The sequence below is a fragment of the Ambystoma mexicanum genome, chromosome 1p (genome assembly GCF_040938575.1).
Source record: "Ambystoma mexicanum isolate Mex_15411 chromosome 1p, UKY_AmexF1_1, whole genome shotgun sequence".
NCBI classification, from domain to species: Eukaryota; Metazoa; Chordata; class Amphibia; order Caudata; family Ambystomatidae; genus Ambystoma; species Ambystoma mexicanum.
Window position 1 is genome coordinate 571,773,002 of NC_090921.1, and position 25,829 is coordinate 571,798,830.

The 25,829-nt window shown below is 46.7% G+C and overlaps 1 protein-coding gene across 2 annotated transcripts in view; it reads right to left on the reverse strand.

Moving 5' to 3' along the window:
• AP3D1 (adaptor related protein complex 3 subunit delta 1) overlaps positions 1 to 25,829 on the reverse strand; it is a 2,198,421-nt gene that overhangs the window by 455,959 nt on the left and 1,716,633 nt on the right. For both annotated transcript variants that reach the window (XM_069649511.1, XM_069649512.1), the window contains one exon: positions 25,039 to 25,134. In XM_069649511.1, coding sequence (XP_069505612.1) covers positions 25,039 to 25,134 — 96 coding nt within the window. The remainder of the gene's footprint in view (positions 1 to 25,038; positions 25,135 to 25,829) is intronic.

The following is a 25,829-nucleotide window of genomic DNA, read 5'->3' on the forward strand; positions in this document are numbered from 1 at the left end:
CTTAGCTTCTCCAGTGCCACACAGGGAGACAGACTCCGGGTTCAGTGCACTACTCAACCTTCGGACTGGGAAAAGAGATCCACCCTCAAAGGAAGATGTCAAGGTGGTCAAATGGCCAGCTCCCGAAGAACTGGGTACTACACCCTCCTTGCCAAATCCGATGCGATTTAGATCAGGCAAGCCTGGAACTTTCTCAATCCTCGAGAACAAACGGAATAACTGGAATCTGAGGAATCACATAGTGATGGTCAAAGATCCAATCCACTGGAAATTCCACTGAGAAAATCAGCCTGCACTTCGAGTTCTCCTTCACTGCAAGCAAGTTTAATGTCCGAGTTCCCCCAAGGTGGAAGTTCTCTGAAAGGACCTCCAGGCAAATCCCACACGTTACAGACTGAAACTTGCATCCTCAGGGAATTCACCAACCTGTTCTCCAGCCCACTAGATGACCCCCAGAGATCGAAATCTTGTTCTCCAAAGGACAGAACCAAAGCAACATGGCTTTCCTGCATAGGGACAGTGAGTGCACATGCTCCTTTTATTGAGGTAGTGCATTTGCACAGTATTGTTAGTTAAAACTATTCTTCACCCCAAGGGTTTGCGTAAAAGTGGTCAGTGCCAGTCTGAGCACTTCACAGCATACTGATGTGAAATAGACACTATCTGGGACCAAGGCCTGCTCACATGCAGATTCCTTCAATGAGCAATCCAACATTCTAGGGACGCATCTGTGACTACCTGTACCGTCGGCCAGGCAATCCAGAATGGATGCCCCACCATCATGGTTTCCACCACAACAGGTTGTTGACCACCACCAACAAAACCTTGAGGACAGGCAATATCTCAGCAGAAAAACTGCAATTATTGACTTCAAAGTAACCACTGTAGGGAACTCTAAAAAATGTATGAAGCGAAAAGGCCTAGTAGGTGGAGAAAGACTAGGGCTGGTAGCCTGTCTGAGTTCTGCGACAACGTGACCATTTGACCAATGCTGGTGACTTGCTCCTCTGAGGGAAAGGCCTACCCCACCCAAGTAGCAAGGACTGCTCCAATGAGAAGCTTATGCACAGGCGTCTTGTGACCACTTCTGAAAAATGAGGGAGAAGCCACTCTCGGATTCTGCAAGATCCTTTGGTTTCACCATCGACAGCAGCCCGTCCCTTCCACAAACACACAGAAGAGAAGGCCTAAACAGCCTGGCTGCAAATCTCCACCTTTCACAAAATCAAACCCTTCACCCTGCCACAGGACTTTCAGATCATAGTGCCGGTCCTTGTCGTTTCATTCAACCATGGAGGAAATGCCCTCCTGATAAGGGTCTCAGCTGCTCACTTGGCTCCACTAAAAGCAGTGCACCATGCTGCAGCATATCCTATTATGAGTGTGCCGAAAGTGGACCAAATTACTCCTGTCCTAAGCAATTGGCTTCCTATCCAAGCCAGGATACTCTTCAAGATTGCACGTAACTTCTACAAAACATTCATGAGTAGCACACCAGCATACCTGGCAGCTATGTTTTACATATCTGGTGGCACACGCTCCTTGCGCACCAAATCAACCAACCGGCTCCAATCACAGCTAGTCCGCAAAGAGAGGACCCACAATCAATCCTTCTCATGTCACTCAAGCACCCTTTGAAACTCAATCACGGCATCAGCATGCACACACAATTCCCCAATTCTCATGAAACATGTATTTTTCAACAGCTGCCGACCATGGACTAATCCCAATGAGGACACAGAACTCAACTCACAGTACTGCGCTACTCTTAAAAGATACCAGCCCAAATCTTGTATAGAGCTCTGCTACTCAAGAGCTATGTTGGCGCTTTAAACAATAAAATAAAGAAAAAGAACATAAGCAGCAATCAATTTTTCCATGAGATGTCTGGATAACTGCTCTGCGGAACAATCCTGGATGATCCAGTGATCCAGATATGGAAAGCCGACGACTCCGTTTCTCCAGAGGTGGGACTTTGTGAACATCCTGGGTGTGGAGACCAACCCAAAGGGAAGCACTTTTGTGCTCAAGAAAGTAATGGTAGTACTAACCCATTCCTCTCGCTCCAGTTGGGAACTTGTCCACTGCTTCCTTTTCCAACAAGAACCTCAACACTTGACTGAAATCTGGTTCTGAGCAACACAAAGGGACTGTTGGGAGGTTTTTCTGGGGGGTCTGCGTAAGAAGGGCAGGCAGGGTTACTAACTTGATTCCCCCCCCACAGCTGGTGTATCCAAGCGTCAGAGGTGATCTCCTGCCACCTTTTACAGTGCTTGCAAAGTCCTTCCCCAAACGGCTAACATAGGTGGGGGGAAGGACCTCAAAGAGGCTTTGAATTAGGTGCTGCCACCAGTGCAGACACCAAAGCCATCTGGTTTCTTACCACCTGTTTGCCTCTATCAGAGAGCAAGAATCTCTTCTGCACCCGCTTAGCTTCATGGAACTGTGCTTTCTGCACAAAGGAGGCCTTCTGGTGGAAATACCCTCCTCTTGACACAAAGGTAAAGGAGGATGAGGCTGTAGAATGCTAGACTGCCAGATCTAATGATTTTGCTGTGAGCTTAGATTCCTTAAACCTTTCCAAGGACTGATCGCTTTTGGGCCTGAAAAGATGCTCTCCATCAAAACTCGTATGCAACATTTTCGACTGGTCCTCCGGAGAAAACCTAGACCTCCAGAGTTATGTGGCCCTGCCGAGGACCACCTAAGTCCCCTTAGCTCTCCAAATGAAATCTGCTGCGTCCAGTCCAGCTTGAAGGGCTTGACATGTTGCTTCCTTGCCGTCATCCCTTTCACTTAACAACACATTTCATAGAAAATGTGAAAACCTGTCAAGCACGCAATAAGTATTCATCGATTTAAGCGTCATGTGCCTGGACACAACGATTTAAACTAGGGTGTGTGTCTTTTCGGAATCCCTATCCATCCGGGAAGTTGGGTGTCAACATCCTCGATTTGGTTTCGCTGAGCAGCCTGTACTACCAGGCCCTAAGGATTCAGGGATTCTGAGAGAAAAGGTCAGAGAAAAGGTCAGTCACCCTGTGCAGGCTTCCACTTTTTTGGTGAGCTTCCTGTCGAACACGGATTTGGAGCCTATGCGCAGCCACAAAGCCACAATAGGATCTAGGCTGGCTGCTTTGAACCTGAGGGCCATCTAGGAGTATGCAACCATGTCAAGAATATCGAGGGGATCATACTGCACTAACTGCTTCAACGCAGCACTGAGGCAGAGAGTCACCACCACTTTCAATGATTTTGCAAATTACTCATTTGGGTGTGTGTACAGCGTTGCTTGGTGCATCTCAACGTCTGGGGATATATATTCCAACAAGGCTTGAGACCAACTCTAGGAGCTCTGCCTGGTCTGCTAGGAAATCCAGCAAGGCATTGAGACCTGCCCCAACAAGCAGTTCCAAGCCAAGGGAAACAAGACGACCTTGTTTGTCTAAGATTTAATGCATAGACTAGACAAACCCCACCCTAGACTTTGGTATGTAGCTTAGGTCCAACAGGACCATTGGTGTCGAAGGGGCGGCTGCAGTACTCCGCATCAACGCACCAGCACCCCCAGTGGAAACTGCGTAGCTCGGCGCCTTCTTCGGTTTTGAGGGTGTTTGGGTTCAATGGTGTACAACCCACCTCAGACATCTTTCTATTGGCTCACTCGGGTGTAGTAGTAGGCGACAATGCTGAAGCTGTACCGGTCGCAGCATTAGCGAATACATCCTACATTTGTTGCTTAAACTCCTCCAGAGGTGCCCCTTGGAAAGGTATGACTTAGCACTCTCAGTGGACGAGACGCTGTCTTCTCGCATATACATGCGCTGCTTCTTGTGGGAAGAGGAGGAAACGAAGATAATGAGAGTGGGACCTCTTGATTCCTTGTGTTGTCTGCCCTACCTTTGTCCCTCCTTCTCTAAAGTCAGAGCTTTGGTGTCAGCCACCAATGATCTACCAGCTGATGGCTTTGATGGGGGTCAACCCAATGCAAACTTTGCCAAGCGTTCCCTTAAGGCCTTCGGGTGTATCTACTTTCAAGAGCCGCAATGCTCAATTGCATGATGCCCCCACCCACCACCTCATCCCCCAAGACACAACACACAAATGTTGAGTGGTTGGGTAGTGGACATCTTGGAGCTGCAGTCTCGGCAGCATTTGAAACCCAACTGTTTGGGGCCCAACATAATGGTGCAGGAAAATGTCAAGATAGTGCTGAGCAGGTGTAAAAAGGAACTAAGGGAGGGTGCTTAGGGTGAACTAGAAGTATGGCCCTCTACGTTATCCCCAGAGGGCTGGAGTTTTTTCCAGAGCAGCTAGCACTGAGCAGATCAATCTAGAATGCAATCAATTGAAGTACACGTTATCGGCTTGTAAGACTAATTCTCTTTCATGGTTAGCTTTTTTAAATTCATAATAACTGTCCAACCTTCCTCCCAAGACCGGATGATGGAGCAATGTGGTAAGCTAAGAAAATAGGACCTCCCTAACACAAAAAATGAACTGATCTTCAGCTGCCAGTGAGGTATATAATCTAAAAGCCTCTATGTCTTTGTCTATGTGTTTATAACACGCCGACAGCCCACAGGCATCAGGGCGCGGAGAACACCTAAGAAGAAAGTGGCATGTTGAAAAACAGTAAGAAGTGAAATCAGTTCAGGAAGGACGGGTGATCATATGTATACCAGTGGGAGACCCTGGAAAGTCCGGAAGCTATTGAAAAAGGTGGGTTTTCAGTAATTTCCTGAAATTGACATAGTTTCATTCTAACCTTAGATTCCCTGGGAGGTTGTTCCAAAAGTTGGCTGCTTTAAATGGAAAGGCTCTGTCCCCCCCCCCCTCCCCGCTGCTCGTTTCACCCTGGGGATAACCAAGAGACATGTGTCGGCTGATCTCAGGTTTCTCCTAGGTATGTAGAGTGCAAATTTCTCTTTGAAATATCTTGGCGCCGTGCCATATAGGCATCTGTGGACGATCGTCATGGCCTTAAAGTAGACTCTTTCTTCAATTCTGAGCCAGTGAAGATCTTTCCTTGCAGCCGATATGTGATTTCCAAATTTAATTTTCTTAACAATGCAAACGGCCTCATTTTGCATGACCTGGCAACGATGCAGCTCTTTCTTGGTGGCCCCCAACAATAGCGCGTTGCCGTAGTCGAGACGGGATAGTATGATCGCTCTTGCGATGTTTGCAGCGTTTGCTTCACTGATGTAAGGTCTAATGGCTCTCAACAAGCACAAGTAATATGTTTTGTTTTTGTGCAAGTAGTTTACTTGTGCCCCCACTGAGGCTTCTACCAACATCCCAAGTGTTTTGACTTGGGGTAAGACTGGGATTTTGGCTTCTTTTATTCTGAAATCCCTATATTGATCTCCTAGTTTGGATCTTGCATGCTGAGCTACAAAGATCATGAGCTCAGTCTTGCTATTGTTGAGGCACATCCAATGCTTCTGCATCCAGATGTCAATGATTTTATAGACTACTTCTACTTTCGCACTATCTAGAATATAGTCTCCCGTCATTTAAAAAACCAGCTGAGTATCATCGGCGTAGTTAGTGAAAAACACACTGATGCTTTCCAATAATTCACACAAGCTACGCATGTAGACGTTGAAAAGCAGAGGGGACAGACTGGCTCCCGGCGGTACTCCAAATAGGATGAGAGCTGCTTCTGAGAAAGTGTCTCACCAGTGAATGCGTGCCCTCCTATCACTTAGGAAGTATGCTATCCAAGCCAGTGCTGTTGGAGAGCAACCTATGGTTTTATCTAGAGCCTCTTGTAGTAGTTGATGGTCCACTAGGTCGAACGCTGCACTAAGATCCAGCAGCATGAGCATCCCCGACTTGCCCTGTTCTATCAGCTCTAACATGTGGGATTGTAGGTCGAGCATAGCTGACTCTGTACTGTGGGCTGTTCTAAAGCCCGATTGCTGTGTGTGTAGCATCTCCTGTGCTTCCACGTGTTGTTGTAGCTGATTTGTGGCAATTTTGTCCAGAATCTTCAATACAAAATTGGAGTTTGTTATTGGCTGTAAGTTGCTAGGATCTTTTGGATCTAAGCCCGGCTTTTTGACCAGAGGGGTTATAGTAACTTTTTTAATGGTGTTAGGAATTTTCCCTTCGGAAAACGAGGCGTTGATTATTTTAGTGAGGGTTGGTGCAAAAAGCTCATTATCCAGGATAATTTTTGTGGGCAGGATGTTCTCTGAACAGGATGTTGGTTTCATTTTAGATAGTACCTGGCAGAAATCTTCCTCTGTTATGGCTTTGAACTGGAAGCTGTCTCTGTTTCCTGGTCTGGGCTCTACTGTGGTGCAAGCTTCAATACTGGCAGATTCCCTTATATTAGTTCTGGCTTTTAAAATTTTGGCTGCAAAAGCTTCTTGTACTTTCTCGCAATCTTCTTTAGATGGGTTATGTGGTAATGAGAGTGCCTTTGGCTTTACGATTGACTTGAGAATTTCGAAGAGTTTGCTCGTTGAGTCAGCAGCTGACTATTTCTCTACTGTAGTAGTTGAGTTTGGCTTCTTTAACTGCCTTTCTGTACTCTAGCTCCTTGCGTTTCCAGTCATTTCTATTCTCTAATGATTGGTTCCGAAGCCATGTTCTTTCTTTGGCACGTTTCTCTTGTTTCAGTGTGTTTATTTCATCATTGTACCATTTGCAATGATTGTTATTTTTCCTAACTAACTTATTTTTTAGTGGGGCATGCTTGTCCACTAATTTTTGCAGACCAGAGGTGTATTTCTCTAGCATGGTCTCACAGCTATCATTTTCTGCAAATGATTTCAGGACTTGCTGTAGGCAAGGTGTCAGAACTTCGGGCCCTAGATTCTTGAAATTTCTACTCTGAATTCCTATATGTGGGTTTTCTTGTCTTTTGGGAGGGGGTTCTAGTGTTATTTCCAAGGTAACCAGACTGTGATCGGACCAGATGCATGGCTCAGTGGAGACATGTTCTGATTGTACATTGTTGGTGCACACCCAGTCCAGCTGGTTCCCTTGGGGTGTAGTACGGTCATTGTTAATAACACAGAAACCTGTATTATTCAGGGATTTTTCTAATGCCAATGCCTCTTTGTCCGCCGGGTGCCCCCTACACCTGTTCATATCACCTACTAGTATGGTGGCAGAGTTTGCCGAGGTTAGTTTATTGATTTGACTCACTACCTCATTTTGAAAGTCTGAGGTTAGTGCTGGGGGCCTATAAACCACAATAATACAATAATATTCAAACAATTATTGGGTGTATAGGTCAATTTTAATTGAATAGACTCACAGCCCGTACATTCAAAACTGGCTTTGAATAGATGTAAGGCTTCTTTTGCTATGACAGCCACTCCACCGCCCTGTCCCTTGTCTCTATTTTTGTTATATATAATGTATCCCTCTGGGACTGCGGTAGAAACCACTGGCCCAATTGGCTCCTTCAGCCAGGTTTCTGTTAGGCAGATTAAGTCCAGGTCCCTCTCTTTAATAAGGTCGTGGACATTTTGGGCATGTTTGCTTAAAGAGCGCGGATTTAAAAGCCCTATTTTCAATCTGGTGTTGTCTGGTGTACGGTCCGTACTCTGCTTAGCCTTTTTAAACGGCTGTTTTGAGGGGGGCTTTATACCCTCTGTAGCGTTTTGTTGGGATGGTGTGTGGAAGGGTTGCTGACAGGTAGTGCTATCCGGCATGCTTCTCGGCATTGAGGGAATTTCACCCAGTGTCTCTTTCTTAGACCTACCCTGTGAATGCAGGTGATTACCTAAAGAGGCTTCAAGGGCACAACAAGAAATGCTAAGGTGTGCAGGGAAGAGCAGGAAAACAGGTAATTTGTATATAAAAAACATCAGCACCGACTCGCTTACCTCTGAGGACCTCCCAGCACCTCCTTGCACAGACTGAAGCAGACTGTGCCTGTCCGTGCGCGCTGGCGTGTCGGGTTTGTAGTAAAATTAGAATTGAGGACTACAATCCTTGCTGGCAAAAACGTGTGCAGAGGGCAGCGTTGCTAGAAATCTGCTCGCTTTCCTTAGCAGCGTTTGAACAGCAATTTGGCTTAGCGGTCGGCACAAGGTATGTTCAACAAAGTTAAAAATACAAGTACTTCAGCAATTAATTAACCTAACGAAATTGCGAAAATTACGGGACTATCTGCAGTAAAATCTTAAAAATCAGGTTCAGTTACAACTTTCAATTACAAGACTAACCTAGTACAACTGGTGCATCTACATGCGCTATTTTTTCAAATGGATTCTGAAATTCAAATGATCCTCTAGAATCATCCTGCTAGGAGACCTCAATCTAGGTCTTAATGACCAAAATGATCCCGAAGCAAGCTCACTTTGACGCCCTCGACACCCTAGGTATCTGTAAGCGCATTACGAATACCACCCACAGAAAAGGACACATTCTAGATTGGATTGCCGACCACAATTGCAATGTCTCCACCAGCACCAATACACCTTGTGCCTGGTGAGATAATCACATGATATACTTCTCCATCCCTCAGCCTTCTAAACCCAAAGCGGCACACAACCCCTCTACGCCAGCTGTAACACGAAGCTCGCGTAAGCTCACCAGAGATAATCTTGCCCCTCAACACTCCAGGCCTCCAGCCCTTCTTCGAATCCAACCCCAATTCATTAGTGGACACCTTCACCTCCATCCCGTCTAGTGCGTTGAATACCAGAGCCCCCCCTACACCCTCACAAATCCAAGGCAGTCAGACACTCAAACTCATGGTTTACCCCCGACCTCTTGGAACTGCATACACAGAAACGACATACCCAGCTAACCTGGCTAAAGGATCCCACTGACTATCTAAAAAAGGAGTTCAACAATATATCCAGACTCTACCAATCTGCCTATATTACAGCCATATTGAACTCCTTCAATTCTAGAATTAGCAATGCCAACTCTGATGTAAAAGAAATTTCCACCATTTTCAGAGAACTTGAATCTCCGGCCCAACCTCCTACCACCCTCACCAATGACATAACATAGTGCTCAGATATCCAGGCATCACTATTAGGTAAAATCGATACCTTGAACTCGAAAATCCTCTCTCAACAAGCGACATTCAGCAAACATCCCATAACTATAAGTATCAGCTGCTCTCCTCCCCCTTCTCACCCACTACCACCCAGTTCTTCTTCAGAGACCTTTCTGAAAGTGAAGTCCTAAAACTGATCAATTATTGTTCTCTTTATTTATTTCTGTCTTTATCATCTGATATATTTTCTGGGTTGGGACTCATACTTTCCTAAACAGCATTAGACCATTAAGGTGCACGATTGCTTTGAAGTTAGGCTTAGCTCCCGCCTAATTGATGCCATCGGTGTCGAGGGTGGTAAATGTAGTGTTTTCTTCCAAAATAGGCCTTCTATTTTGGTCCAGAATTCTGATGGAATAGCTGGCATTGCTTCAGCACCGTAGATTATTGCTGGTGTTCCTTTCATTTTATAAAAGTTGATTGCTGCTTTGAGGGAGAATCGTCTGAACCTTCTGTCCATCATCTGTGTTTGGATGCTTAAGGTTTTAGTTTTTTGACGGATTGATTCCTGCATGGGCTTTTCTTGTACAGTGGTGCTGATTGTGACACCTAGATATTTAAACGCTTGCACTCTTTCTAGTTTTTCATTAACTAGGTGCCATGTTGGTGTTCTTTTCTTTTTTGAGGTTTTTGGTCTTTCTATAATCATCACTTTAGTTTTTGTTTGGTTTATCTCAAGATCGTTCAATGTAAGATAGGCCAAGAGGTTGTCAAGTTTCTTTTGTAGCCCGACAGTAGTCTGGTCAATCAAGATAATATTGTCAGCGTAGAGGAGTCTGGCGATCTTTTCCTTTCCCAGTGAGAAGGTTCTGATATCACTTTCTGACATTTGAAGGTCTCCAATATAGGCCTTATAGAGAGCCGGGGCGAGGGGGCAGCCCTGCTCGACCCCTCTATTTGTTGGAATGCTTCGGGAAAGGAGTCCCATCTTGTTGAATCTTACTTTCACAAAGGTATCCGTGTGAAGAGCCATAATGGGTGCCAAGATGGAAGGTGGACAACCCCATAAGGAAAGTTTGTTCCATAGTTTGTCTCTATTCACCTTGTCAAAAGCCTGAGAAAGGTCTATGAAGGCTATCATTAGACAAGGTGAAACTTCTAGGACTTTTGCTTTTAGGATACTGAGTATCATAATGTTGGCGGACGTTCCTACGTTTTTAGTGAAGCCAGTTTGGAAATCGTCATGTCCTTTTGAAGAAAACGCCCATGATCTAACATTTTCAAGCAGGAATGCTCCAAAAAGCTTGCAGATGCAATCCAACAGTGCAATGGGTCGATAGCTGGCCGTGTTTCCCTTGTCCCCCTTTTTATACATCAGAACGATGTTAGCTGTTTTCCAGGACTTTGGTATCGTTTTGGTGGTCTCGCACGTTCTGAAGATTTCTGTGATCAAGTTTGGCCAGGCTTCAGGATTTGTTTTTAAGTCCATGTTGGACAACCCATCAGGGCCAGGTGTTCTGGAACTTTTTGTTGATTTTGTTCATAATGGATTCCTTGTCAATTTCTATATCCAATTTTCCATCCATAGGGACAGTTTCTCAGTTGTTGGTTTGGAGTTTATCAAAGAGATTCAAGAAATAAATAGATCACTCATGTTCACTGACACTGTTGGAAAGTGTGTCTTCGGTCTCTCTTTTATCTGCTGAGATCAAAGACCAGAAGGCTCTGGCCCGTTTCCCACTTAGTGTTCTTAACATGTCATCCGAATCTTTCTGAGAAAGACTGATCCTATAAAATTTTAACCAGTCTTTGTAGTTCCTTTTTGCGATTTTGGCTGCTTCTGATGTATGAGTGGGAGGATGTATCTTTGCGTTACGGGAAAGACGCCTCATTTCCAAACGTTTCTGTCTCAGGGTTTGATCATTTGAGTGGCGATGAGCCATAGTTGGATTTGGTCTTAAAGCCGTTCGCTGGTCGGGAACAAGCAGAGGATGGTAGTCTGTTGTTGGATTTGATTTAGTTGAGGCAGCTTGATCTTTATTTGCTAAATACCTCCTTGTTATTGCCTCAATTGCTTCATCGGTTAACCTCAGCCAGGTACCAGCTAGGTTGGTCACCACTCTAGCCTCCATTTGCTGATCCTTTGGCGCCGATTCTTGGTATCCTGTTTTCCATGTAGTTTTGAAGAGATTGTGGTTGCTGTTCTGTGTACGTATTACCTCAAAAGCAGTTAAGTTTGCTAGTAGGTTTCTGGAAGTATAAATATGGTCAAGAGAAGCTTGTTTTCCTGTTAGCTCCCATGTTGGAATTCTTGAATCTTTCTCGGATATCAGCCAATGAAGATTGTGGAGTTCCCAAGAATCCATAGCTACACTCCATTGCCTCCCTCTAGCTGTTGATTCAAGGTCAGGACGAGGTTGATTTCTTTTACTTTTATCGGAACAAACTGAGGATTGGGCATTGAACTGCCCTAACAATTCAATTGTCACATTCAGGTCTCCGCACAAAATGATGTTATCTATTGAGCCGTCTTCAATTTGGTCTTCAAACAGGGCATCGATTTTAGTAACAAAATAATCCATCGAAAAATCTTTAGGATTACAATCAAGATAGATCACCAAGTAGATTTTAGGTTTGGGCTTGTTGTTTCTCATAGTTTTAGGGTGCCAAGAGGCTGAGGTGGCAAGGATGTGGGTCTCTTCTTAATGTTTTTTCTAGGTGGAGGGAGGACCCAGACCTGACGGCAGTCAAGACTCCAGCTCTCGGTCTTCCAAGTGGGCCTTTTAGTGCAGGGGAGAAAGCAAGTTTCGAAGCCATCAAGTAATGGTTTGTTTTGCATCCACATCTCTTGCAGACATAAAAGGTCGAAAGAACCTAAGTTTATATCCGAAATGGACATCAGGTGTGAAAAGCCCCTCGTGTTCCAGGACCCCAGTGTTAAAAGATTAGATTCCCTTGACAGGGTCCCTAGATAGCACTCGCTGGTCGAAGTACTTCTTTGCTAGGATTTGTTAGCGATCAAAGCTTCCCGGAGCCATGACCATCTTTTTTTCTCTTCAATGATCATCCATTTTTGCCTTGAGGAACATCTTTCATTGATTCCCTTGTTCTTTCAGATGTCTTGATCAATGGTAATGAACCAATTTTTTTGTGGACCTGCTGGAATTCTCTCTTTTTCGAACAAGCTCTCCCGATAGGGATTTACATCAGCTTTGGAGTTCCTAATTGAACGAAAGTTAATTTTGTGGGTTGCTTGGTCACTAAGCTCCCGATGGCAGGGATCTTCAGCTGTTCTACTGCAAATTCTCCTGGGAGCCATCTTCTCTCGATATCCGGAGTTTTGCCTCAAAAGAGGTGTGTGACTCCATCCCCTTGACCACGATTTGGAGCGGTGTGATCCGTTCCCGTCTTAGAGATTCTGCCAATCTCATGACTCCTTTTTCTGGATCCCGATGACGTGTGGTATGAGTTTCTCACACTTTGTCGTCTTTGGTGTAAGTCACTGGTCGGGTTGCGCAAACTCTTGTCACTTAGAGCATTTCCTCTATTTGGGCGTGTGGAAGATCTAGAGTTGTTTTGGCTAGGTGATCCAAGATCAGTCAGGTCGTAACCCAGTTTGTGGAGATTTTTGGCTGCTTCTCTTAATAGTTTCTTTGTTGTAGAAGATAGTATATGCAGGTAAATTCTGTCCGTATCCTGGTCGTTCATGAACTCCGCTATGTCAATATCTCTTGCCACTCGCTTCAGCAGCACATATACTAAATAAATAATGGGAGTTTGTACCTTAAAAATTCAGGTCTTTTTGTATTAGGTAAAGTATTAAGTAAAGTATAACAGAGCAGTGTAAAAGCCTCAACGCTTTTAATAATTCCACTGGTTTATTAAATGAGTAGGAGTGAAATGTTAAGGCAGTACGGATGTACTTTTTAGTGTGCCTGTTAGGAAAGATAGTTCTTTTTGCTGCATTCCCTCCATAAAACACCTATATGGTTTATTATTTGAGACTTTTCTAACTTTTGGAGGCAAGCAAATGCTTTTTGCTCCACTTTCCTTGCAAAGCTCATCTGTTTTGGGGCACTGATCAGTCCCTATCAGTGCAGGGGAATTCTGTGCTACACAGGGTAGTTCTTGGTTCATTTTTCCTGCACACATCACCTTCTAAGAAGTGTGGTATGGACACTGTGTGCCTGTAACTTTGTTTTTAGCAGCTTGTAGTTACTTTTACGAGGTGTACAGGATGGGCTGGTAGCAGCGCATACTTTTATGTTTTCTTTTTTGTAGTCTTGTCCACTTCTGCATTTTACCATTTAATTCCAAATTGAGTACCATAAACACCAAAATGTCCCCTAAATGAGATGTCAACCTATCATTTGGCCTTCTCGTCTTTTGCCCTTCTTCCTGCCACAGAGTGGCCATATTTGCCTTATTTGGTAAGCCCTTTCCTGGGGAAAGCTCCAGCTTTCGCAGACAAAGTGGCGGTCTGTGTGTGTCTGGATGATTGGGGCTGGGTCCGTCTGGATCCGGTCCACATCCCTGCCAGGTAAGTTGTTTGCTGGGCAGATGCACTGGCCGGAGGCTGTCCTGGCATGGGTTGTCCAATTGACTTTTGAAAGGTGCAGATCCTTGCCATTATTTGGCTGGGGCAACTTAAGCCCGTATCCTGGATAAAAAGACTCCTCCTGCAGCTGTTTGTCAGATAATTATTGGAACCAGGACCAATACGAAGAAGAAGAGCAGTCCACTGAACAACCTCAACTCGTTGAAAGTTGGCCAGCAGCCCTTCTTTATGTGTCAGGGAAGCCCTGTTTCTCTGCACACCTCCGGAAGACGGTAATTGGTGCTTTGGTGTATGGACCGGTGGGAACAGCAGGTCCAAACTCCTGCCCGAAGATCCTGCCACTGGAAGCAATCAGAACAGTCCACGAATCACCCTGTGAGCTAGCCAGACGTCGTCCTGAGGTACTTCGCTGACACTGTCGCAGTCCTAAGTTGAGCGTTAGGATTCTGCATATCCTCAGCTTCTGGAACAAAAGCATTTCTAGGAAACTGCAGCTCTCCATCACGAAGACGAGCCTTGCAGGACCAGTTTCTTTGTCCTCATCCCGGGGGTCCTCTTCTGCCATTTTGTGCAAGTGGCCATCATGGTTTGCCACCTGTATGTTGCAGTGCAAGTCTTGTGAGGTCGTCAGAGCGGTAGTCCAAAAGTCAATGAGTCCTAAGTATCCAGCTATCCAAAATCCAGACCATTGGAGAATGGAACTGCAAACGTTCCAGATCCAAGAATTAGACACCTAAAGTGATCTCTGCACCCAATACCCTTGGACTTTCTCAACGGAACCAAGGCACAAACACAGAAGGCCCAGCGATATCAGCAAATTCTATGGTGGTCCCCGATTGAATCAGAGTACAGGGGGTGACTAAACATACCTGTTTTGGCCCACTCCCTGTCTCCATAGTGTTATTAAGTCCTAGCCCTATCTCTCCTTTGCCTATCCTTGAACTGTGGTGCTCTGCCCTAGTATCCTCCCGACGGTCTACCCTAAGGTAGTTCGATTGAGCGAGGGTCTGTTAAAGACTTTTGTCTTGATTGCATTAACTTTTGGTATGCTTGCAACTACTCACTAGCTCAAGACAACACTTGTGCAACTTTCTAAAAGAGACTCATAGCCCCCTGAAAAGATTTATTGGGACCGGCCTTTTTTGCTAGCGAAGGACCATTTAAGGTTATGACCTTATTAATAATGGCTTGTATGGTGTTAGCTTACTCCTTTGTTCGAAACATATTAGTTCTCCGAGTACTGATTTCAGACATGGTTCTATTTCTTTATTCACTTGATTTGCAACACTTACATTATCTTGAATTCTATCACCAACTGTATTTAAAAGTTGAATGGAATTCCAAGATGGCGGCTGGCGAGGGAGGATGCATCTAAAAGTCTCTCCTCTCAAGGCCGCGCAAACAAGCCTATCAGAATAGCATGTCAGGCAAATCGAGCGTTCATGGTACCATGGTTGGCTGATAACTAACTGGAGCCCAAAGAAGCAAAGTTAGTGGAGCCGCCGGGGCGCTGACCTTCAGGGGTGTGACGGATGAGCAGCAGACTGGCCCGGGGGAGAGAGAGCAGCTGCGGGTGGCCGCGCTGAAAGCCGAGGACCGCTTGGCGAGGCCGGTATCGTAGACAGCGCTCGCTCAAGCGAGAACCAGAGGCAGCAGAGGCCCAGACCAGACTCGGCGGTAAGCAGTCCGACCGCAAGCAAAACCATCGGGAAGGGGTCGAAGACGGATGCTGGAGGGCCTCCCACTTGAACATCCACCCTGTCCTGAGAGCCCTGCCCGGCGCCAGAGCTGCCGGGAGGCGCGGAAAAACAGCAGCGAAGCGCCGCAGCACCCTTCCCTCTCTCCTTCGCTTCAGAAGAACGCCAGTGTGCGCAGCCGGAGGTTGGTGTCTGGGGGTCCATAGCCCCCCCGGTCGGCGCGAAGGCTGCCTGGAGGCGCAGGCGGCCCAGCTCTGGGAGGTGAATACAGCAAGCCCCTGTGGAGGATACTGACCGGGGGACAGAGGCCAGGAGGAAGCAAGCCCATCCAACACGGGCGGGCCAGGGGGGCAGTCATAGCGGAGGCCATTCGACCATCGGACGCGGGGAACAGGGTTTGTGAGCCTATCAGTAAGCGGCGGACCACAGGCTCCCCTGTGGCAGCGACCACGGTCGACAACACCGCGCAAAGGCGGTGGCAAAGGCCCGGGAGAGGACCCATTCACCCTCCCCACTTTGAAGGTGAGGACAGATTGCATGAAGAACCCCACTGAAGGGAGGGCTCTCAAATACAAGGTCTACTGCCGGGAGGCCCCATATTGGAACCCCAGACGATAAGATCAGCTGGACAAGGGATCTCCCCCATTGCCGCCACGACGGACGCATCACACGCACATCAAGCAGAGACGCCCTCCACCCACTAACTTTTGTACAATATCCTGCAATCAGAACAGCATCAGCCCCGGGGCTGTCAAGTCCGGTCCACCCCACGCCACTTACTCCCCGGACAACAACAGGGCGCAAGCCCAAGGCTTCTGGCCTAACTCAAATAGGACCCTCCCAGACCAACCTCCACCAAGTCCAGTGCGGCCCATTAATGTCCAAATCATGGGCCAAGGACGGCAATACGATCTTCCCCACAGAAGAGCCAGGGTAGGAATCTGAAGCAGATCTGGGGGGCACAAGACGGGTCCGCCCCCACATTGGAAGACTTTCCCCCATTCGGCCCGACCCCGGCTCGTGGAAGGATGGAGGGCAGGTCGATGAGCAAAGAGTACATGCAAACCTGCTTCAAGGAACTCCAGACACAGCTACTCAACTCTGTCCAAGAGCAATTCAAGATCTTGAGGGGAAATGGTGCAGTCAATTCAGGAAATCAGGCAAGACGTAAGCAAATTGGGGGAGAGAACTGATACACTCGAAAGGAAACTCCAGCAAATGGGTGAAGACTCCTTAAGATCAGAAGCAGCACTGGACAGGGTAGCTCAGGCAACGACGTACCTTGAACAACAATGCAAAGACCTAGAAAATGGGTCGAGGAGGTCAAATGTGAGAATCAAGAACCTGCCGGAAGCCATAGGGGATGCAGACCTGAAAGCAACAGTGATACAACTATTGACAGAAATCCTGGCAGAGGAAGAAGACCCAGTGGTGGGAATTGATTGAATCCACAGAGTGGGTCCTAAGAGAGGGAACGAACCAGGAGCGAGACCCAGAGTTGTGCTGGTGGCTATGACAGCCTACGGGCAGAACAAACACATTCTTAGAAAAGCCTGACAAACTGGTGCCACTCTGTCTGGGTTCCACAGGATGTGTGGGTGGGGAAATTGTCACCCTGGACTGCGTTGCCTTAGCCACCCAAGTTGTACTCTGTTCTGATTGGGCCAGTGGTGAGCCGCCCGGCTCACCACTTAGCATGTTTGAGTGACAGCTAGGCTGTTGAAAGGGGGTTTTTCTGCATAAAAGCAGGGCTTTTGAGTCTGGAACTTCAGAAGTCGTCACAGGACCTAAGAAATCCGAAGAGGGAAGAAGCTGAGCCACCTGCAACGACGACAACTCCTGTGGAGCCCTGCTGCAACGACCTCACCTCTTTTCCGACAACAAGAGGAGATCTTCTGCTGGAAGAGTCTTCTCCCTCTGAGCTCGTGGGATCAACCAGTTCGCCATTTCGCCTTCCAGGACGTCTCTAGGTCGAATCGCCCGTGCCAAGCACCCCGGCGGCCGGATAGCCAAGCTGCACCACTGTGACCGCGAATACCAGGAACACACCTTTTAACCGACGAACTCTGCGGCTGGTTTTGTCCCTGGGCAGTGCAACGACTCCAAGTTTCCTCCTCGGTGAGATCCTCGCTTTCCCTGGTCGAAACCACGAACTGCACCCGCTGCCAGGAACAACTGCCACCGCTGGAGCTTCCTCACTCTTTAAGGTACTGTGTCCTACCTGGCCTCCCTTTCTTCGGTTTGCTCAAGGTGACCCTTAAATCCTTGGCTTTCCAACTGGGTTGGCCTCCAGACCTTCTAACCTTGTCTTTTGAACCACCCCAACCTCTTTTGAACATTTCTACAAAGACTTGAATGCATTGCTAAACCGTGTGATCTTGGGCACATTTTGCCTTGCTCCATTCAAAGTGGGCCTGGCCTATGAACTTTGGCTCTACAGTATACCCTGCCTTCAGTAACTTGATTTTGTCTCTTAAAAGTGTTGGGAACGGTTTTATTTTTATGACCTGCCTTTTTCTCTCCCTTTAACCTAATTATTGGAGTGCCATCTAAGTTACGTGCTCAAACACAAAAAGTGGTGTTTTAACTTAGACTTGTCTAGTAATTGCTAAGGGAGGTGTAAATACTTTTCTGATTGTGTTGGAACTTGCTTTTAAATAATAGTGCTAGTGTATTTTCTAAAGTGTGTGTTGAATAAATAATGATATACTTTTGATACAAAGCTCTGGTCAGTGTTTGCTTGTTCTACTGTGTTTTTGGCCCTATTGTGTATCCTCTGTATACTGCGAAACTCCTCTAGAGAGAAGTCTGACTGCTCAGCCACAGCTACCAGGTAAATCTGGGTGGTACAGACTGCTACCAATTGGGTTTACTGATTACTCCTGTAGTCTTAATCTTTTTGCAGTGGTCCCCAAAGGAACTGCACAGGATTCTGCCTAACAAAGACGGTCCACAAAAAAGGAAGGGATAAGAAGATCTGACCGACCGCGGGGCACGCCGAAATAGTCTCAACATGTGCACAGAAAACAGCAATGTCCACCATGGTAAATGCCATCCGAAGAATCTTGACAGACAATTTGCCTGATAGATCTTAAGCAGGCCTGAGAGAGAGTGTAGAAGGAATACAATGAAAGTTCCAGTGGGGTTTTGGACTCCCCACGACAAGTCGATGAGGGGCCATCCGACCCGGAAGCGCTGGACATTTCTTCTCAGTGCAAATAGCAACCCGGATCTGACCTCAAGGGTTTCGAGGGGGGGGGTAGTAGATGGAGGGGGATGGATAAGTTGGGGATGAAGGAACGACACACAGGCAAGGGCAAGAGAACTCCAAATAAAAGGGGACAGTCGCAGGGAGCCCACCTACCAGCTTATTGGTGGCTACAACAAACAGGATCCCGGTAACAGTGCTCTCACTGAATGTCCGGGGCATGAACACTGCAATGAAAAGAGCAAAACTGGACAGACAAGCCTGGAGGCAGAAAGCAGATATCCTGTTATATCAGGAAACGCACATTAAATGAAGCGAGAAAACATGCTTCAGGATAAGTGGGGCGAAACACGTCTTCCAGTCGAATGCGGAAGGAAAACGGGCAGGAGTCATGTTAGCCATAAAAGATACACGGAAGGCACAGATCCATGATCACAGGTCCGAAAAGGAAGGAAGGTACATCTTCCTTAATGTCACGCTGGCATCGGTTTATGCCCCGAACACGGGACAAGAAGCCTTCTTAACGGCCATGTTGAAGGCGCTTGAGGAGACATTATACTGGGAGGAGATCTGAACATAGCCTGGAATCCCACCCAAGACAGAACGGGCAGGACTAGTGAGGGATCGAGGGCTCCCTCGAGAGTATTAAGGAAAGCATTCGAGTACCTTGCCCTACATGACACCTGGCGAGCAAAGAATGGGGAACGGCAGGGCTTTTCGCATTACTTTCACGTTCACGATTCGCTGTCGAGAATCGACTACATATGGGTCTCCACGAACCTCCTAGGGACAATTAAGGAAGTGGAGACGGGCCCTATCATCCTTTCAGACCACGCCCCGATCACATTATCCCTGGCCCTGAAAACCAAGGGGGGTGGAGTATGGACCTAGCGTTTCCCCTCGGAACTCATACAAGATCCTGTACTGGTCGAGGAAATCCAGGAGAAGATAGATACTTCGCTGAAAACGATACGGGGATAACTCCACTGGAGACGGTGTGGGATGCCTTCAAGGCGGTTTTGCGGGTTGAATTTATAGCTTTAAAGTCCAAGAGAGACAAACAAATGGTGCAGTGGGAAAGGGACCTCGAATCACAACTGCGCAACGCACAAAAGGAATCAGTGGACAACCCTAGTAGAGTCAAGAGGAGAGCAATGCAACACATCCAGGGTCAACTGGAGCTTCTCCACACTCTGAAAGTTGGTCAGGCACTCCTGAGGACGAAACAAAAGTATTATATATTTGCCAATAAAGCGGATTCCCTGCTCGCCCGACAGCTCCGGGAGACGACCAGGGAGAGATCGATACTGGCACTGATAGATCCCTCAGGAACTCGGAAAACAACCACAGAAGAAATGGGTGAAATTATGAGACGGTATTAGCATCTCTATACCACCGACAACCCGGATGAGAAAGAGCAGGAGGCTTATCTCCATAACATAACCCTACCAAGATTATCGGAGTAAGCACGAGAAGCGCTAGACCAAGACATCACGCAGGAGGAAGTGCTACAGGCCATCAGACAACTCCCCAAGAACAAAGCTCCGGGCCCAGATGGGTACACTGAGGCCTTCTACAAGAAGTTCTGTAATGTTTTGGCCCCCAAACTCACGACGCTGTTTAACACCTTCAAACACCGGGGAAACATTACACCATCAATGAATGAAGCAAAACTGGTGCTCTTTCTGAAGCAGGACAAAGACCCTACCATCCCTGGGTCACATAGGCCAATTGCTCTGATAAATTTGGATGCAAAATTCTTCACTAAAATTATGGCTAATAGGCTGACGGTATACGTGACCCATTTAGTGGACGCGGACCAGGCAGGCTTTGTCCCCATGAGACAAACTGTGGATAACACCAGGAGAGTGTGCCACATAATAGAAAAAGCAGACCACACAAATATAGAGTCGAATGGTCGCAACTCTTTCGCACAATGGCACATATGGGCTTTGGGGATTCCTACATGAGGATGATAAAGTCCAACTATAAAAGCCCCTCTCTCAGAATAGTGGTGAACAGCTTCCTGTCCAATACCATCACACAGACGAGAGGTACCAAGCAAGGATGCCCGTTGTCCCCCCTTCTGTATGCCCTGTTCCTGGAACCCCTCCTAGCGAAGATACGACAACAGCAACGGATCACGGGGGTGCAGATGGGGGGAGTGGAGCACAAAACCATGGCATTCGCCGACGACATGTTGCTGGCCCCTGACGAATTCCTATAGATTTCTGCCCACGCTCATGTCAGAACGCGAGACATTCGGGGCTATCTCGGGCCTAAAAATAAACAAAACAAGTCTGAAGTTCTGAATTTGTCGGCTGACCCCGCGACCATGGCACGGCTGGCACAGATACAAGGAATGAAATTGGCATAAAACAACATAACCTACCTCGGAGTGAGGATCGCTCCCAAAATATCACAACTGTAAACAGCAAATTACCCGAAATTACTTACCCACCTGCAAAAACTGTTAACGAGATGGACACCAATGTCGATATTGTGGTGGGGACGAATCTCAGCTGTAAAAATGTCAATCCTCCCAAAGGTACTATACTACTTTCAAGCCCTTCCAATCAAGCTTCCTAAATCGTTTTTTCGCTCATTAAACAAAATGACACCAGCATATGTGTGGTAACACAAAATACCAAGAGTAGCAATGACCACGATGACAGCTGCAGTGCAGGAAGGAGGCCAAGCATTTCCCCACTTCAGGAGGTACTATGAGGCAGCACAGCTGCGGGTGATTAAGGAGTGGGTGGCCGACCTCCCACAACCCAAATGGGCAACCCAGGACATAGCGGTGGCGGAGGGCCCACTCTCAAATCTCATATGGTCCCACAAAAAGTATAGTCATGTGAATACCAGGATCAGCGAAATAATGAGAGCCCCTCTCAATGCATGGGACTCGGCAGTCAGGAAGAGGGAACTTAACAACATACCCATCCCCGTTTACTCCGCTATTTAACAACCCCGACTTCCCACCAGGGATGGATCAGAATGCCTTTACCTCTTGGAAACAGGCAGGCTGCACCAGGATTGGAAATATGTATAAAGCCCGATCCCTTAAATCCTTCGAAGACTGTGTACAAGATCTGGGAGTATCGAGAGCGGAGAGATTCCGATATGCCCAGCTGAGCCACTGGCTATCCACCCCGATCAACGAGGAGGCTGGAACGAGAAATCTTACGAAATTTTAAACCTTTGAAATAACAGATCCTGGTATGCGTAAACTAATATCTAATCTGTATGCTCATCTGAATTCCCAAGGTGAAGAGGTACGATGGCTATACATGAAGAAATGGGAGGCGACGCTAGGGACGGAAATACCGCAAGCGCATTGGAAGGAGGTGTGGCAAAACGTCACTATATTGACTAGATCCATCCACCTGCGTAAAATGTGGCAAAAAGTGCTGGTACAATGGCACCTAACCCCGCAGAGACTGAAAGTAATGTATCCCAATAAGGATGGACTCTGTTGGTGGGGATGCCATCAGAAAGGAGACTGGAAACCTATCTGGAGGACGTGCCCGCACCTTACACCCTTCTGGAACGAGATGAAGGCCCAAGTAGGGAAGATGGTCCAGGGAGCTGAAAATCTTGGGGACAGAATATGGATGGCGGGCATGTGGTACCTCAGGCAGATGACGTTCACTAAACGCCAACGCAAAGTAATAAGGGTCCTGGTGGTAGCTGCCTAGTTAACGATAGCCCAAAATTGGAAGCAACAGACGCCCCTGACAGAGCTCCAGTGGCTAAGAAAGGTATGGCACTTCGTATCCATGGAGTGGATGTTATGTAAGTTGCAGGGGGCCACAGATGACTTTCAATCAGACTGGGGTCAGGGTCTCCAATATCTACAGAGTGATTACATGCTTCAATGGTTCCCCCATAACCTTCATATCCTGAACTTATTTTGAAACTGTAGTCCCGTACAAACTATGACTAGTTGGTACCTGTGTTCAAGTCGTCCCGAATCCCAGGGGTTTATAAGGAAGGGGGGGGGGATGGAAGGGCAGAGAGGGAAGAGGGAGAGGGAAGAGGGGATGTGTGTGTTCTTTTTGGTTCGCATTTAAAAGCATTCTGTCAATAAAAACATGCTTACATTTTTTTTAAAAAGTTGAATGGATAGTACTCTGAGTAAACTACGGTGAATTTGTATATAATGATGTATATTGTAGTGTGTTACTCGCCTTAGTTTTTCATAAGAGTTTGTTCTAAGCCTAAATAAAGTAGTATGTGTATACATTCTGCCTAACTTGAATTATTAAATGTGCTCTGTGTGTGCTTAACTGAACCCTTCACCACTCTCACGCCCTCCTAGGTCTAAGCCTTGTTGCTCATCCAAACTACCCAGATAGAGCTAGACATTGGTGTTTGCTCCTGTTCATCAGAATAGGGTGGCCTCTCAGAATCTGTCCACATTGCAGATCCTGAAAATTCATCATAGCATTGCACAAAACCCGCACATATCAGTGCATGATCCTCTTTAAAAGAAGCGATGGGACAAATATTTGTTTGTAACTGCTTGAAGTTGCGTTAATCCTGAGAGAGATGGCACTTTTCTACCTGGTGCAGCCTAATAACACCTCTTCAGCCACTTTGTTCACAACTTACATGTGATTGGATGTTAACTGCCCCTACAAATAGGCCAGATTGAGTTCAAGATTGAGTTCAAGGGACTTGACCTATTTCTGACCTTACAACTGCTGAAAGGCTGTTTCCACTACCTAAAGGTTTTTCTGGATGCTTATTCTAGATTGATGGATGGGACATTTAGGTTCTTCCTCTTTTCCCTTGTTTTTCTGCTGTAAAACATCCGAGATATTATCAGCTTCCACATCGGCCCCAGTAGCTCCCTCCGGATGGGTCTCTTGCTGCAGCCTGTTTGCAATATTTTTGCTATCATTAACCAGAGGTTTCTGTTACAGTCACCTGGTATCCACGGGGGCACCACACGATACTAAATGGAGGTCTAAGCGCTATCCCGGACCCCTTTCTGCTTGGTTATGTGCCAGACGTTGGGTAGCGCCTATAACAGGAGAATGGAGGGTTAAGATACTGGTTCTGTGATGGGTGAACTCCCACCTCCCCCTGGTCCAAATCCCTTCCCTTGGGGTTATTGCTCACCTTAGGTTATTGTGCGTTGAACTCTCCGTCCTGCGTCTCTGTGCAGGGGCGCGTGGTTGGTGCGGGCGTTCCGTAGACCTAGTTGCTTCACTGGTCCGTGTGCCCTTATGTCTGGTCCAGACCGGCTGTGACTCCAACTCTGCTTGCTGTCTTCCAGGTGAGTTATAATGTCTTTTTTTCCGTCTTTATTCTGTCTCTTTCTATCCCTCCGTTTTCGCTGTCTTCTCTGCATCTTGCTCCACTACGCTGTTCCCTAACAATGTCTCTTTTTGATTTCACAGGGATGGTTGCGATCTCGGAGTTGACGTGCCGATGGCGAAGACCACAGTGAGTTATTGATGTGCGGAGCGCTGCGCTGTTTATTGGTGTTAATTACTAACCTGTGTTCTCTTCTCTTCTTTGTACAGGTTACTGTGATGTTCTGGGTGATGAGCGATCGAAGTGCTGCTTGCCCAGGTAAGTGTTTTGTTAATGCTGACTTTGTTCCTTCTCCCTTGTAGGTTGCGGTGAAACCCGGAGATGGGCAAGGTAAGGGAAGCGCAGGGTGCTGCCAGGACTCGCTGCTTGCCCAGGTAAGAATTGTTATTAATGCTGTCCTTGTTTCTTAACCTTTGCAGGTTGCGGCGAACTCCAGAGATGGGCGAGGTAAGCGAAGCGCAGGATGGATTCAAGGCCGGTTACTTCACAGGTAAGTGTTCTTGCTCGCTAATGCTGTTCTTGTTCCTCCAAGTTATTAATGGAATCTGGATCCAGGACTTCAGGATCGGGCCAACGGAGAAGCAGATGAGCAGGAGCTGGACACGGTGAGCTTTATGCTGCAGGAGTGCAGAATAACACAAAGTGTGTTCTGCTGTTTGGGCGTGGCTTAAATAGCCTAGGTAAAGTAGTTCCAGGCCAAGTTTTTCCAGGCCCAGCCACACCCAAAACACTAGATGCATGGCTTGGTTCTAAAAAACTGAACTGTTTAATAGGCCTCCATATTGGATTAAGGTCCAAAACTGGTATTGCTTTATTCCTGATAATGAGCCAAGGACTGACTCCATGTATGTTTCTGATGGAGTTTTAAGGTCCTTGGGGCTGGTGTGAAGGGCTTTAGCCCCACTGTTGCCAGGGGGCTGTTATACCTGAGGGGGTCAGAAGCACGGATCGTGACCATTTCCCTTACTAGAGCATGGCTTTGCAAACACCTCTCTTCAAGACTGGGAGTCTTTGTCAGTCACAACTTGTGCTACAGTAACAGCTCTTCCCAGCTAAATCTCTTGGTGGGTTCACCTTTCCTCTTAACTATCCTACTAAAGGTTCCTGGGGGCTCTAGGTCAGCTGGTGAGAAGCAGCAGCGGGTTCACCTCGACTGTCCAATCTTTTCTCACCATTTAGTACAGTATTTTTCAATTAACGATAAAATGTTATATATGAGTTATAATTAAATAAAGATGATAACAAATGTTGCTAACAATGGCACAATTACCTTTTCTTCATCTTCCGCATATTCATCACCACCCTGCTCCATTTCCTTCTTGGGTTCGTCGGGCTCTTCAGGGATGGTGCTTATATTGTTCTGGCTCTGAGCAAAGGACAAAATAAAGTTTATAAGCACATGCAAAAGGGTAGGAGTGCATGCAACCCCATGACCCACAAAGGCAATGTTATCTTATATTTTAGTCATGGTAACCTTTGCGTCTATCAATTTAGTGCAAGGTTTGATATAAACCAAGAGCATATACATAAATAAACTTGAGTAATCCTTTGGGAATTTATATTGTGCACTGCTGCCCTTTGAATTGCCTCCAGGCCCTAAGGCAGATATGAAAGGGATGGGGTGGGTTTGTTAGGTTTGTGCGAAGACGGAAAATGCAAGCTAGGTTTGCTTTTGTGTTGATGCATGCAGACTGGCAGTACCCTGAGCTCTGCATCCTTGTCTGCTTCTAGGTGTACTGTCGAAAGTATAAAGGCAATTTTGTCCAGAGAGCAGCCGTGCATGCCAGTGGTGCTACGATGCATTGGTCGAGATTGCAATATTTAAGTTGACTGTAGAGATGCAGGGATCTTTTGTTTGATGTCTAATGGAAAGTATATTCAAATGGTATGTGTGGTTTAGTTGGCTTATCCGTCTGGTGTGGCCATTGTGAAGTCTCGGTTGTCATGGCCTTCAGGTAAAGCACTAGGGTGGAGATGTCCTGGGGCAACCTGGAGTGGGTCGGTATCGCTGACAGTGGACAGTATTATCAGCAATTTGTCTTTTATGAGAGCAGACTAAAA